Source organism: Bufo gargarizans, chromosome 4 (genome assembly GCF_014858855.1).
Source record: "Bufo gargarizans isolate SCDJY-AF-19 chromosome 4, ASM1485885v1, whole genome shotgun sequence".
NCBI lineage: Eukaryota > Metazoa > Chordata > Amphibia > Anura > Bufonidae > Bufo > Bufo gargarizans.
Window position 1 is genome coordinate 46,511,242 of NC_058083.1, and position 14,208 is coordinate 46,525,449.

The window sequence follows — 14,208 nt, forward strand, 5'->3', positions numbered from 1 at the left end:
TAGGAGCAGTATTATAGTAGTTATATTCTTGTACATAGGAGCAGTATTATAGTAGTTATATTCTTGTACATAGGAGCAGTATTATAGTAGTTATATTCTTGTACATAGGAGCAGTATTATAGTAGTTATATTCTTGTACATAGGAGCAGTATTATAGTAGTTATATTCTTGTACATAGGAGGCAGTATTATAGTAGTTATATTCTTGTACATAGGAGCAGTATTATAGTAGCTATATTCTTGTACATAGGAGCAGTATTATAGTAGTTATATTCTTGTACATAGGGGCAGTATTATAGTAGTTATATTCTTGTACATAGGAGCAGTATTATAGTAGTTATATTCTTGTACATAGGAGCAGTATTATAGTAGTTATATTCTTGTACATAGGTGCAGTATTATAGTAGTTATATTCTTGTACATAGGAGCAGTATTATAGTAGTTATATTCTTGTACATAGGAGCAGTATTGTAGTAGTTATATTCTTGTACATAGGAGCAGTATTATAGTAGTTCTATTCTTGTACATAGGAGCAGTATTATAGTAGTTATATTCTTGTACATAGGAGCAGTATTATAGTAGTTATATTCTTGTACATAGGAGCAATTTTATAGTAGTTATATTCTTGTACATAGGAGGCAGTATTATAGTAGTTATATTGTTGTACATAGGAGCAGTATTATAGTAGTTATATTCTTGTACATAGGAGCAGTATTATAGTAGTTATATTCTTGTACATAGGAGCAGTATTATAGTAGTTATATTCCTGTACATAGGAGCAGTATTAGTAGTTATATTCTTGTACATAGGAGCAGTATTATAGTAGTTATATTCTTGTACATAGGAGCAGTATTATAGTAGTTATATTCTTGTACATAGGAGCAGTATTATAGTAGTTATATTCTTGTACATAGGAGCAGTATTATAGTAGTTATATTCTTGTACATAGGAGGCAGTATTATAGTAGTTATATTCTTGTACATAGGAGCAGTATTATAGTAGCTATATTCTTGTACATAGGAGCAGTATTATAGTAGTTATATTCTTGTACATAGGGGCAGTATTATAGTAGTTATATTCTTGTACATAGGAGCAGTATTATAGTAGTTATATTCATGTACATAGGAGCAGTATTATAGTATTTATATTCTTGTACATAGAAGCAGTATTATAGTAGTTATATTCTTGTACATAGGGGGTAGTATTATAGTAGTTATATTCTTGTACATAGCAGGCAGTAATATAGTAGTTATATTCTTGTACATAAGGGGCAGTATTATAGTAGTTATATTCTTGTACATAGGAGGCAGTATTATAGTAGTTATATTCTTGTACATAGGAGCAGTATTATAGTAGTTATATTCTTGTACATAGGAGAAGTATTATAGTTGTTATATTCTTGTACATAGGAGCAGTATTATAGTAGTTATATTCTTGTACATAGGAGCAGTATTATAGTAGTTATATTCTTGTACATAGGAGCAGTATTATAGTAGTTATATTCTTGTACATAGGAGCAGTATTATAGTAGTTATATTCTTGTACATAGGTGCAGTATTATAGTAGTTATATTCTTGTACATAGGAGCAGTATTATAGTAGTTATATTCTTGTACATAGGAGCAGTATTGTAGTAGTTATATTCTTGTACATAGGAGCAGTATTATAGTAGTTCTATTCTTGTACATAGGAGCAGTATTATAGTAGTTATATTCTTGTACATAGGAGCAGTATTATAGTAGTTATATTCTTGTACATAGGAGCAATTTTATAGTAGTTATATTCTTGTACATAGGAGGCAGTATTATAGTAGTTATATTGTTGTACATAGGAGCAGTATTATAGTAGTTATATTCTTGTACATAGGAGCAGTATTATAGTAGTTATATTCTTGTACATAGGAGCAGTATTATAGTAGTTATATTCCTGTACATAGGAGCAGTATTATAGTAGCTATATTCTTGTACATAGGAGCAGTATTATAGTAGTTATATTCTTGTACATAGGAGCAGTATTATAGTAGTTATATTCATGTACAGTCATGTGAAAAAATTAGGACACCCTTTGAAAGCATGTGGTTTTTTGTAACATTTTTAATAAAAGGTTATTTCATCTCCGTTTCAACAATACAGAGAGATTAAAGTAATCCGACTAAACAAAGAAAACTGAAGAAAAGTCTTTTCAAGATCTTCTGTAAATGTCATTCTACAAAAATGCCTATTCTAACTGAGGAAAAAGATAGGACACCCTCACATGTATTCCCTCTTAAATTGGCTCAGATCTCACACAGGTATATCACACCAGGTGCACATAATTAGTAGATCGTTACTCTGCATGTTGAATGAGGCTTGCCCTATTTAAACCTCAGACATTTAGTTTGGTGTGCTCCTGACTGTTGAAGTGAGAGTGAGCACCATGGTGAGAGCAAAAGAGCTGTCAGAGGACTTCAGAAAAAAGATTGTAGCAGCCTATGAGTCTGGGAAGGGATTTAAAAAGATCTCAAAAGATTTTGAAATCAGCCATTCCACTGTCCGGAAGATAGTCTACAAGTGGAGGGCTTTCAAAACAACTGCCAACATGCCCAGGACTGGTCGCCCCAGCAAGTTCACCCCAAGAGCAGACCGCAAGATGCTAAAAGAGGTCTCCAAAAACCCTAAAGTGTCATCTCGAGAACTACAGCAGGCTCTGGCTACTGTTGATGTAGAAGTACATGCCTCTACAATCAGAAAGAGACTGTACAAGTTTAACTTGCATGGGAGGTGTGCAAGGAGGAAACCTTTGCTTTCCAAGAGAAACATCGAGGCCAGACTGACATTTGCCAGAGATAAAGTTGACAAAGACCAGGACTTCTGGAATAATGTTCTTTGGACAGATGAGTCCAAAATTGAATTATTTGGACACAACAGCAGAGGACATGTTTGGCGTAAACCAAACACAGCATTCCAAGAAAAGAACCTCATACCAACTGTGAAGCATGGAGGTGGAAGTGTCATGGTTTGGGGCTGCTTTGCTGCAGCAGGACCTGGTCAGCTCACCATCATAGAATCCACGATGAATTCTACTGTGTATCAGAAGGTGCTTGAAGAACATGTGAGACCATCAGTTAGAAAATTAAAGCCATGCAACATGACAATGACCCAAAACATACTAGTAAATCAACCAAAGATTGGCTGAAAAAGAAGAAATGGAGAGTCCTGGAATGGCCAAGTCAAAGTCCAGATTTGAATCCCATTGAGATGCTGTGGGGTGACTTGAAAAGGGCTGTACGTGCAAGAAACCCCTCAAACATCTCACAGCTGAAAAAGTTCTGCATTGAGGAGTGGGGTAAAATTTCCTCAGACCGATGTCGAAGACTGGTAGATGGCTACAAGAACCGTCTCACTGCAGTTATTTCAGCCAAAGGAGGTAACACTCGCTATTAGGGGCAAGGGTGTCCTATCTTTTTCCTCAGTTAGAATAGGCATTTTTGTAGAATGACATTTACAGAAGATCTTGAAAAGACTTTTCTTCAGTTTTCTTTGTTTAGTTGGATTACTTTAATCTCTCTGTATTGTTGAAACGGAGATGAAATAACCTTTTATTAAAAATGTTACAAAAAACCACATGCTTTCAAAGGGTGTCCTAATTTTTTCACATGACTGTACATAGGAGCAGTATTATAGTATTTATATTCTTGTACATAGAAGCAGTATTATAGTAGTTATATTCTTGTACATAGGAGGCAGTATTATAGTAGTTATATTCTTGTACATAGGGGGTAGTATTATAGTAGTTATATTCTTGTACATAGCAGGCAGTAATATAGTAGTTATATTCTTGTACATAAGGGGCAGTATTATAGTAGTTATATTCTTGTACATAGGAGGCAGTATTATAGTAGTTATATTCCTGTACATAGGAGGCAGTATTATAGTAGATATATTCTTGTACATAGGAGCAGTATTATAGTAGTTATATTCTTGTACATAGGAGCAGTATTATAGTAGTTATATTCTTGTACATAAGGGGCAGTATTATAGTAGTTATATTCTTGTACATAGGAGGCAGTATTATAGTAGTTATATTCTTGTACATAGGAGCAGTATTATAGTAGTTATATTCTTGTACATAGGAGAAGTATTATAGTTGTTATATTCTTGTACATAGGAGCAGTATTATAGTAGTTATATTCTTGTACATAGGAGCAGTATTATAGTAGTTATATTCTTGTACATAGGAGCAGTATTATAGTAGTTATATTCTTGTACATAGGAGCAGTATTATAGTAGTTATATTCTTGTACATAGGAGCAGTATTATAGTAGTTATATTCTTGTACATAGGAGCAGTATTATAGTAGTTATATTCTTGTACATAGGCGCAGTATTATAGTAGTTATATTCCTGTACATAGGAGCAGTATTATAGTAGTTATATTCTTGTACATAGGAGCAGTATTATAGTAGTTATATTCTTGTACATAGGAGCAGTATTATAGTAGTTATATTCATGTACATAGGAGCAGTATTATAGTATTTATATTCTTGTACATAGAAGCAGTATTATAGTAGTTATATTCTTGTACATAGGGGGTAGTATTATAGTAGTTATATTCTTGTACATAGCAGGCAGTAATATAGTAGTTATATTCTTGTACATAAGGGGCAGTATTATAGTAGTTATATTCTTGTACATAGGAGCAGTATTATAGTAGTTATATTCTTGTACATAGGAGGCAGTATTATAGTGGTTATATTCTTGTACATAGGAGCAGTATTATAGTAGTTATATTCTTGTACATAGGAGCAGTATTATAGTAGTTATATTCTTGTACATAGGAGGTAGTATTATAGTAGTTATATTCTTGTACATAGGAGCAGTATTATAGTAGTTATATTCTTGTACATAGGAGCAGTATTATAGCAGTTATATTCTTGTACATAGGGGACAGTATTATAGTAGTTAGATTCTTGTACATAGGAGCAGTATTATAGTAGTTAGATTCTTGTACATGTACATAGAGAGCAGTATTATTTGTAGTTACAGTATATTCTTGTACATAGGGGCGGTATTATGTTGGGTGATACAGTTAATTTTGGCAAAATCGTGCACACAACTTGCATGAGGGTCATCAGAAACCTACCTGCTATCGGTTACTCGGCTTAATGTCATCTTGAAATACAGTGAGACTAACCTTGATAGTAATGTTGTAGCCATTTGTGTTGGAGTCTGGGGTCACTCCGGATGCAGCCATGTAAGTGCTTCCAATGGTTTTAATCTTCGTAATACAGCGAAACTGAGGCTCATCCAACAACTTGAAAGAAAAATAAACAGAAGAGAATCAGATATGGAACGATAGCCAGTCCTGCTCTTATTGATATCTTCTGACTATAAATGTCCTCCCAAAGTCTAAATCCCATAGAAATCAACCACTGGGGACATTTCTAAACGTGGGTTACTGGAAAAACATTTTCATTAATGCGAGTACTTACGGTCAATCTTTTGTGCCTTGGTGGCTTTTAACACTTATCAGACTCTATTTACCAGTACATCTTTCATCACGAAATCTAAGTAGCTTACCGCATCAAAATCTGAGATGATCTCATTGAGGAACCTCAGACACTCGATGCCTCCATTGTTGATACTTTCTTCTGTATAAAAGTCAGAGAAATTTGGTATCGAAGCAAACATCACCCCAATCTCATCATACGACTGACTATACAGCTCCTGAAAAATAGGGAAAACATACAAACCAGCTGAACATCACAAGAACAGTACTGCCTTGTCCTTCCATCTTACTGTATATTGAGTTCTCCTCTTCCTCTTACCTCATCTCTCTTTTTGGAGCCCAGGAAATGGCGAGCTACGTGCTCAGGCAACATGTTTGTGACAAGTGCCTCATTCCAGCGCCTCATGTCATAGACTTTCTCTTTCTGGTCATGTACATCGATCTTCCATAAAAATAGGGTCCTGGCCAACTTCTCTACCTGGAAGACCAAACCATGACTTAAAGTTGGCCACGTGGGGCTTCACATAAAATTATTTCCTATGCTTCCCAGATCATGACACAATATTCCATCTTTGGGTGGGTGACTCTGGTGTCTACGAGGAGAGAGACATGGTCCCTGAGCTGGTTGACTTTCCCCTTGGATGGTTGTGAAGAGGGATGAGGTCAATTGGACCTGTGCTCCCCTTTCAAGGAACGTTTCTTGGGTACTCTTTGTGTGCACTAGGTCCTATGTGGTCCCAACGTTGTGTTAGGATCTAGCCTTACGTTAGGCATCAACACTGTGCAAGACTATTGGCCACTTTTTTGTGTGGGGGCTGCGTGACAAGAGAAGGCAGCGCAATGTGTCCAGTGTGAGCTAAATGATTAGGTGATGTCTAAACTCACATGTCGAGCAAAGTAGTAGAAACTGAGCATCATGATGAAGATCATCACTGTCATGGAATATTTGGAAGGAACCAGATAAGCCCTGCAGAAAGACGACAAAGAGGAAATCCATGTACATTTATAGGAAAACAGTAATTCAGTCTGTAGATCATTTATAATCCCTGGATCACATATTATCTGTGGATCTCTTATCATCTGTAGTTCACATATAATCTGTATATCACATATAATCCATGGATCACATACAATACGTAGATCACTTGGCATTTACGCAATGATACTCATTAATCCGATTCATTAGCATTACACCAATTTATATGGTCTTCAAATATTAATACCATTTTGAGGTCACGTTTACCCCATGATGTTTCAGTATAGACAACATATAATGTGTGGGTGATATGTATAGATTATGTTTCAGATATATAGAGGATATAAAGTTTGTGAACCCTTCAGAATGACCTGCATACATTTGACCTAAAATAACATCAGATTTTACACACATCCTAAAAGTAGATAAAGATAACCAAATCAAACAAATGAGTCAAACACATTAGACTCAGCGATTAATAAATAGGAAAATGATCCAATATCAGATGTCTGAGTGGTAAAAGTATGTAAACCTTTAGGATTAGCAGATAATTAGAGCCAGGTGTTTTCAATCAATGGGATGACAATCAGGTGTGATTGGGCGACCTGTTTTATTTAAAGAACAATGATCTATCAAAGTCTGATCTCCACAACACATTTGTGGAAGTGTATCATGGCACGAACAAAGGAGATTTATGAGGACCTCAGAAGAAGAGTTGTTGATGCTCACAGGCTGGAAAAGCTTACAAACCATCTCTAAAGAGTTTGGACTCCTCCAATCCACAGCCGGATAGATTGTGTACAAATGGAGGAAACGGATGACCATTATTACCTTCCCCAGGAGGGCCAACAAAGATCATGCCAAGACCAAGAGTGTAATAGAGGTAACTTCTAAACAACTAAAGGCCTTTCTTACATTAGCTAATGGTCATGAGTCCACGATCAGGAGGACACTGAACAACAATGGTGTGCATGGCAGGATTGGCAGGAGAAGGAGGATGCTTTCTAAAAGGAACATTGCTGCCCATCTGCAGTTTGGTAACGATCACCTGAACAAGCCAGAAGGCTGTTGGGACAATGTTTTGTGGATGGATGAGACCAAAATAGAACTATTTGGTTTAAATGAGAAGCGTTATGTTTGGAAAAAATTTAAATCCTGCATTCCAGCATAAGAACCTAATCCCATCTGTGAAACACGGTGGTGGTAGTATCATGGTTTGGGCCTATTTTGCTACATCTGAGCCAAGACGGCTTGTCACCAATGATGGAATGAAGAATTCTGAATTATAACAGCAAATTCTTAAGCAAAATGTCAGAACATCTGTCCATGAGCTGGATCTCAAGAGAACGTGGGTCATGCAGCAAGACAACGACCCTAAGCACACAAGATGTTCTACCAAAGAATGGTTAAAGAAGAATGAAAATAAAGTTCTGGAATGGCCGAGTTAAAGTCCCGACCTTAATCCCATCGAAATGTTGCAGAAGTACTTGAAGCAAGCAGTTCATGGGAGGGAACCACCAACATAGCAGGCTGATGCAGTATTGTACAGAGGAATGGCCTCAAATTCCTACAATCCGATGTGCAGGACTAATCAACAATTACCGAGAACGTTTAGTTGAAGTTATTGCTGCACAAAGTGGTCACACCAGATACTGAAAGCAAAGGTTCACATACTTTTACCACTCACAGACATGTGATATCAGATCATTTTCCATAATTAATATATATGATGAAGTCTAACATTTTTGATTTATTTGTTTGATTTAGTTATCTTTATCTACTTTTAAGAGATGTGTGAAAAATTTGATCTAGTTTTAGGTCAAATTTATGCCAAAATATAGAAAATTCTGAAGGGCTCACAAACCTTCAAGCACTACTGTATCAGTATGGAGGATATATAGATGATATTTCAGCATGGAGGAGATATAGATGATATTTCAGCATGGAGGATATATAGATGATATTTCAGTATGGAGGAGATATAGATAAAGTTTCTGTATCGAGAGTATAAAGACAATGTGTCAGTATGGACAATATATAGATATTTCTGTATGGAGGTCATATAGGTGATGTGTCAGTATGGAGGATATATAGACGATGTTGTAGTATGGAGGATATATAGATGATATTTCAGTATGGAGGATATATAGACGATGTTGTAGTATGGAGGATATATAGATGATATTTCAGTATGGAGGATATATAGACAATGTTATAGTATGGAGGATATATAGACGATGTTGTAGTATGGAGGATATATAGATTATATTTCAGTATGGAGGATATATAGACGATGTTTTAGTATGGAGGATATAAAGATGATATTTAAGCATGGTGGATATATATAGATAAAGTTTCTGTATCGAGAGTATAAAGACGATGTGCCAATATAGACGATATATTGATGATGTTTCTGTATGGAGGTCACATAGATAATGTTTCGGTATGGAGGTCATATAGACTATGGGTCAGTATGAGGATATATAGACATCCATGTTGCTGCGTGGAGGATCAGGGGCTGACTGGCAACTTTTGGCCCAGGGGGCAAGTAACACCCAGAGGCCCACTGAGCCCCCCTCCTGCTTTCCCATTTCCCCTGCCTCCTCCTGACCCCCCCTTGCCACTTTCGTCAGCCATGTAAATTACAACACAGGAAAACAAAATAAACTAGGGATGCTCCGATATATCGTCCACCGAAACATATCAGCCGAAAATGGAATTTTTGGTATAATGCCGAAAGTGTCATTTTCTGGCTGATACAGTGTTGCAGCCGTGTATTCTCTCCTCCCCGCTGGGCGCTGCTCTGTGTCCCCCCCATGACACTTGATGACTTTTGCAGAATAAACTGTATATTGTGGGGCACGGTATATGCTATATGTGTATAACATAAACATATTCTGGGGGGTCTGGGGTGGGACTTAGGGGTGGGCGGGGCTTATGGTTTCTATTTTTTTCTGTTATGCCACTCACCACATAGAAATTTTCTTTGATATTTTAATAATTTGGACTTTTCAGACGTGGCGATATGTAATATGTTTATTTATTTATTGTTTATATATTTTATATGGAAAATTGGGAAAGGGGGTGATTTATACTTAATATTTTGGTGTTTGTTTTTTTTTTACTTTTTATTTAAGGGGTTCTCCGGCCCCTACTTGAAAATTACCCATCTTCATAACCTGTGGAGGGAAGGTTATTACACCGATACTTACCCTCCACAGCCCAGCCCTTCCTATGATTCTCTTCCCGGTCACGTGACCGCACCTGAAACATTTTCAAGTCTTCCGATCCAGCGCTGCCTCCTGCCGGCCTTCCTCAGTACTGCGCATGCGCCGGGACCGCCGGCTGTCTTCTGAGTGTACAAGCTTCTAAGTAGGCGCTGTACATGAGTGACAGCATAGCAATCAGCCACAGAGTCTGATCGCTATGCTGTGGAGCTCATTGGGGGAGCTGTGGATGGCACATGGGGGGCACTTTGGATGGCACATAGGTTCCCTTGTGGGCACTGTGGATGTCATTAGGGGCACTATGGATGGCACATGGGCACTTTGGGGTCACTGTGTATGGCACATGGGGGCACTGTGGATGTCATTAGGGGCACTATTGATGGCACATGGGCACTGTGGATGGCACATAGGGTCACTTTGGATGGCACATGGGTGCCCTTGTGGTCAATGTGGATGGCACTTTGGGGGCACTGTGGATGTCATTAGGGGCACTATGGGTGGAACATGGACACTGTGTATGGCACATGGGGCACTGTGGATGGCACAAGGCAGCAATGGATGTCACAAAGGGGCACTGGATGGCACAAGGGGGCAATGGATGGCACAAGGGGGCAATGGATGGCAAACAGGGGCACTGAATGGCAAACGGGGCACTGGATGGCAAACAGGGGCACCGGATAGCAAACAAGGGGGCACTGGATGACACAAGAGGAGCAATGGATGGCAGAATGGGGGCACTGTGGATGTCACTGTTATAAGGGCACTGTGGATGTCACTGTTATGGGGGCACTGTGGATGTCACTGTTATGGGGGCACTGTGGATGTCACTGTTATGGGTGCGCTGTGGATGTCACTGTTATGGGTGCGCTGTGGATGTCACTGTTATGGGGGGTGCTGTGGCTGTCACTGTTATGGGGGCACTGTGGATGTCACTGTTATGGGGGCACTGTGGATGTCACTGTTATGGGGGCACTGTGGATGTCACTGTTATGGGGGCACTGTGGATGTTACTGTTATGGGGGCACTGTGGATGTCACTGTTATGGGGGCACTGTGGATGTCACTGTTATGGGGGCGCTGTGGATGTCACTGTTATGGGTGCGCTGTGGCTGTCACTGTTATGGGGGGCACTGTGGATCTCACTGTTATGGGGGCGCTGTGGATCTCACTGTTATGGGGCGCTGTGGATGTCACTGTTATGGGGGCACTGTGGATGTCACTGTTATGGGTGCGCTGTGGATGTCACTGTTATGGGTGCGCTGTGGATGTCACTGTTATGGGGGGTGCTGTGGCTGTCACTGTTATGGGGGCACTGTGGATGTCACTGTTATGGGGGCACTGTGGATGTCACTGTTATGGGGGCACTGTGGATGTCACTGTTATGGGGGCACTGTGGATGTTACTGTTATGGGGGCACTGTGGATGTCACTGTTATGGGGGCACTGTGGATGTCACTGTTATGGGGGCACTGTGGATGTCACTGTTATGGGTGCGCTGTGGCTGTCACTGTTATGGGGGGCACTGTGGATCTCACTGTTATGGGGGCGCTGTGGATCTCACTGTTATGGGGGCGCTGTGGATGTCACTGTTATGGGGGCACTGTGGATGTCACTGTTATGGGGGCACTGTGGATGTCACTGATATGGGAGCACTGTGCATGACACTGTTATGGAAGCACTGTGGATGTCACTGTTATGGGAGCACTGTGGATGTCACTGTTATGGGGGCGCTGTGGATCTCACTGTTATGGGGGCGCTGTGGATCTCACTGTTATGGGGGCGCTGTGGATGTCACTGTTATGGGGGCACTGTGGATGTCACTGTTATGGGGGCACTGTGGATGTTACTGTTATGGGGGCACTGTGGATGTCACTGTTATGGGGGCACTGTGGACGTCACTGTTATGGGGGCACTGTGGATGTCACTGTTATGGGGGCACTGTGGATGTCACTGTTATGGGGGCCCTGTGGATGTCACTGTTATGGGGGCCCTGTGGATGTCACTGTTATGGGGGCACTGTGGACGTCACTGTTATGGGGGCACTGTGGATGTCACTGTTATGGGGGCACTGTGGATGTCACTGTTATGGGGGCACTGTGGATGTCACTGTTATAGGGGCACTGTGGATGTCACTGTTATGGGGGATCTGTGGATGTCACTGTTATAGGGGCACTGTGGATGTCACTGTTATGGGGGCCCTGTGGATGTCACTGTGATGGGGGCACTGTGGATGTCACTGTTATGGGGGCACTGTGGATGTCACTGTTATGGGGGCACTGTGGATGTCACTGTTATGGGAGGCACTGTGGATGTCACTGTTATGGGGGCACTGTGGACGTCACTGTTATGGGGGCACTGTGGATGTCACTGTTATGGGGGCACTGTGGATGTCACTGTTATAGGGGCACTGTGGATGTCACTGTTATGGGGGATCTGTGGATGTCACTGTTATAGGGGCACTGTGGATGTCACTGTTATGGGGGCCCTGTGGATGTCACTGTTATGGGGCACTGTGAATGTCACTGTTATGGGGGCACTGTGGATGTCACTGTTATGGGGGCACTGTGGACGTCACTGTTATGCAGGCCCTGTGGATGTCACTGTTATGGGGGTTCTGTGGATGTCACTGTTATGGGGGCACTGTGGATATCACTGTTATGGGGGCCCTGTGGATGCCACTGTGATGGGGGATCTGTGGATGTCACTGTTATGGGGGCACTGTGGATATCACTGTTATGGAGGCACTGTGGATGGCACTGTTATGGGGGCACTGTGGATGTCACTGTTATGGGGGACACTGTGGATGTCACTGTTATGGGGGCACTGTGGATATCACTGTTATGGGGGCTCTGTGGATGTCACTGTGATGGGGGCACTGTGGATGTCACTGTTATGGGGGCCCTGTGGATGTCACTGTTATGGGGGCCCTGTGGATGTCACTGTTATGGGGGCCCTGTGGATGTCACTGTTATGGGGGCACTGTGGATGTCACTGTTATGGGGGCCCTGTGCATGTCACTGTGATGGGGGATCTGTGGATGTCACTGTTATGGGGGCCCTGTGGATGTCACTGTGATGGGCGCTGAGTATAAGTGATAGGGCTCGTGCACAGAGCCGTTTCAGTTTTGCGGTCTGCAAGTTGCGGATCCACTAAATAAGGTTACTTTTTGTTTTTGCAGTCCCATTGAGTTCTATGGGTTTTAGATCTGCATTATGAGGACCAGAATAGGGCATGTTCTATCTTTCGGATGTGGAAAGCACAGGGACGTCATCAGTGTGTTTTTTACAACCGTATGTCAGATCCAGTAAAGACGGAACATGTCCTATTCTGGTCCTCAAAATTAGGACCTCAAATTCATAGAACTCAATGGGACTGAAAAAAATGTGAATTGCAAAATGGATACGGCTGTGTGCATAAAGGTTTAGATACACAGCTCAGCAGGCTGTATCATAGAAGATGGGATTAGATACACAGCTCAGCAGGCAGTATCATAGAAGATGGGATTAGATACACAGCTCAGCGGGCAGTATCATAGAAGATGGGATTAGATACACAGCTCAGCGGGCAGTATCATAGAAGATGGGATTAGATACACAGCTCATCAGGCTGTGTCATAGAAGATGGGATTAGATACACAGCTCAGCAGACAGTATCACACATGATGGGATTAGATACACAGCTCAGCAGGCAGTATCGCACACAACAGGCTCTGTATCAGGCACACATACATGGCAGGATTAGATACAGATGTGTTTGGGTACGCTTGCCGATTCCAGCTGTTTATTACACTCTGGAGATGTAGACGGTCAGTGATGGGATTATATATGTCGCAGGGAAATGATGAAAATGGAGATTTGATTAAATCCCTAAGGGAGATGATCAATTCACGGAAGATGATGTTCCCTAAAGAAAGTAAGTGATTTGATCATCAAATCACTTAACTGTTTAAGTGAAAAGTTTAATATTTTAATATTTTAATATTTTAACCTTTGATACAGATACAGGAGGCAGGTGCTGCAGAATCACATAGCCGGCAGCCAACCTATGACAGGGAGCGATCAGCAGCAGTTAACCCCTCAGGTGCCGCACACGCCTCCTTTATTAACTAAGTAGCAGGACATGTAGAGCGGCGCCCAGGGATCTCCCTGCACTTACTATTATTTCTGGGCGCCGCTCCGTTGCCCCGCTGTGGCCCCCGAAACATTCTCCCGCGTTGTATGCTAAGTAGCAGCATCGGAGCACCAGGGAGGAGACATCAGCTTCTCTCCCTGGGCGTTCCTTCTCCCTGGCTGTAGCGCTGTTGTCACCGCCAGCTCTCTGAGAAGGTCTGACAGACGTTCTTTGGTACCTCTTGCATGATGTTCTTTGTTTTAGTTTCACTTTGTCATCTCCTTTCCTTCTCCCAGCTGTCACCTATTCACACTAATTGCCTCCCTTTATATTCCCTCCCATACTGCCTCACTTTGCGGTTTATACTACTTCCTGGATTGAAGTGATCACTGCTGGAGACTTCTGTTATTGCT

At 41.1% G+C, this 14,208-nt stretch overlaps 1 protein-coding gene across 1 annotated transcript in view; it reads right to left on the reverse strand.

Annotated features, from left to right (window-relative positions):
- Window positions 1-14,208, reverse strand: part of ADCY3 (adenylate cyclase 3) — a 173,437-nt gene that overhangs the window by 17,845 nt on the left and 141,384 nt on the right. The window contains exons 11-15 of the mRNA XM_044290938.1: window positions 9,627-9,639; window positions 6,370-6,451; window positions 5,804-5,962; window positions 5,556-5,702; window positions 5,170-5,289 (exon numbers count right to left, since the gene is read on the reverse strand). Coding sequence (XP_044146873.1) covers window positions 5,170-5,289; window positions 5,556-5,702; window positions 5,804-5,962; window positions 6,370-6,451; window positions 9,627-9,639 — 521 coding nt within the window. The remainder of the gene's footprint in view (window positions 1-5,169; window positions 5,290-5,555; window positions 5,703-5,803; window positions 5,963-6,369; window positions 6,452-9,626; window positions 9,640-14,208) is intronic.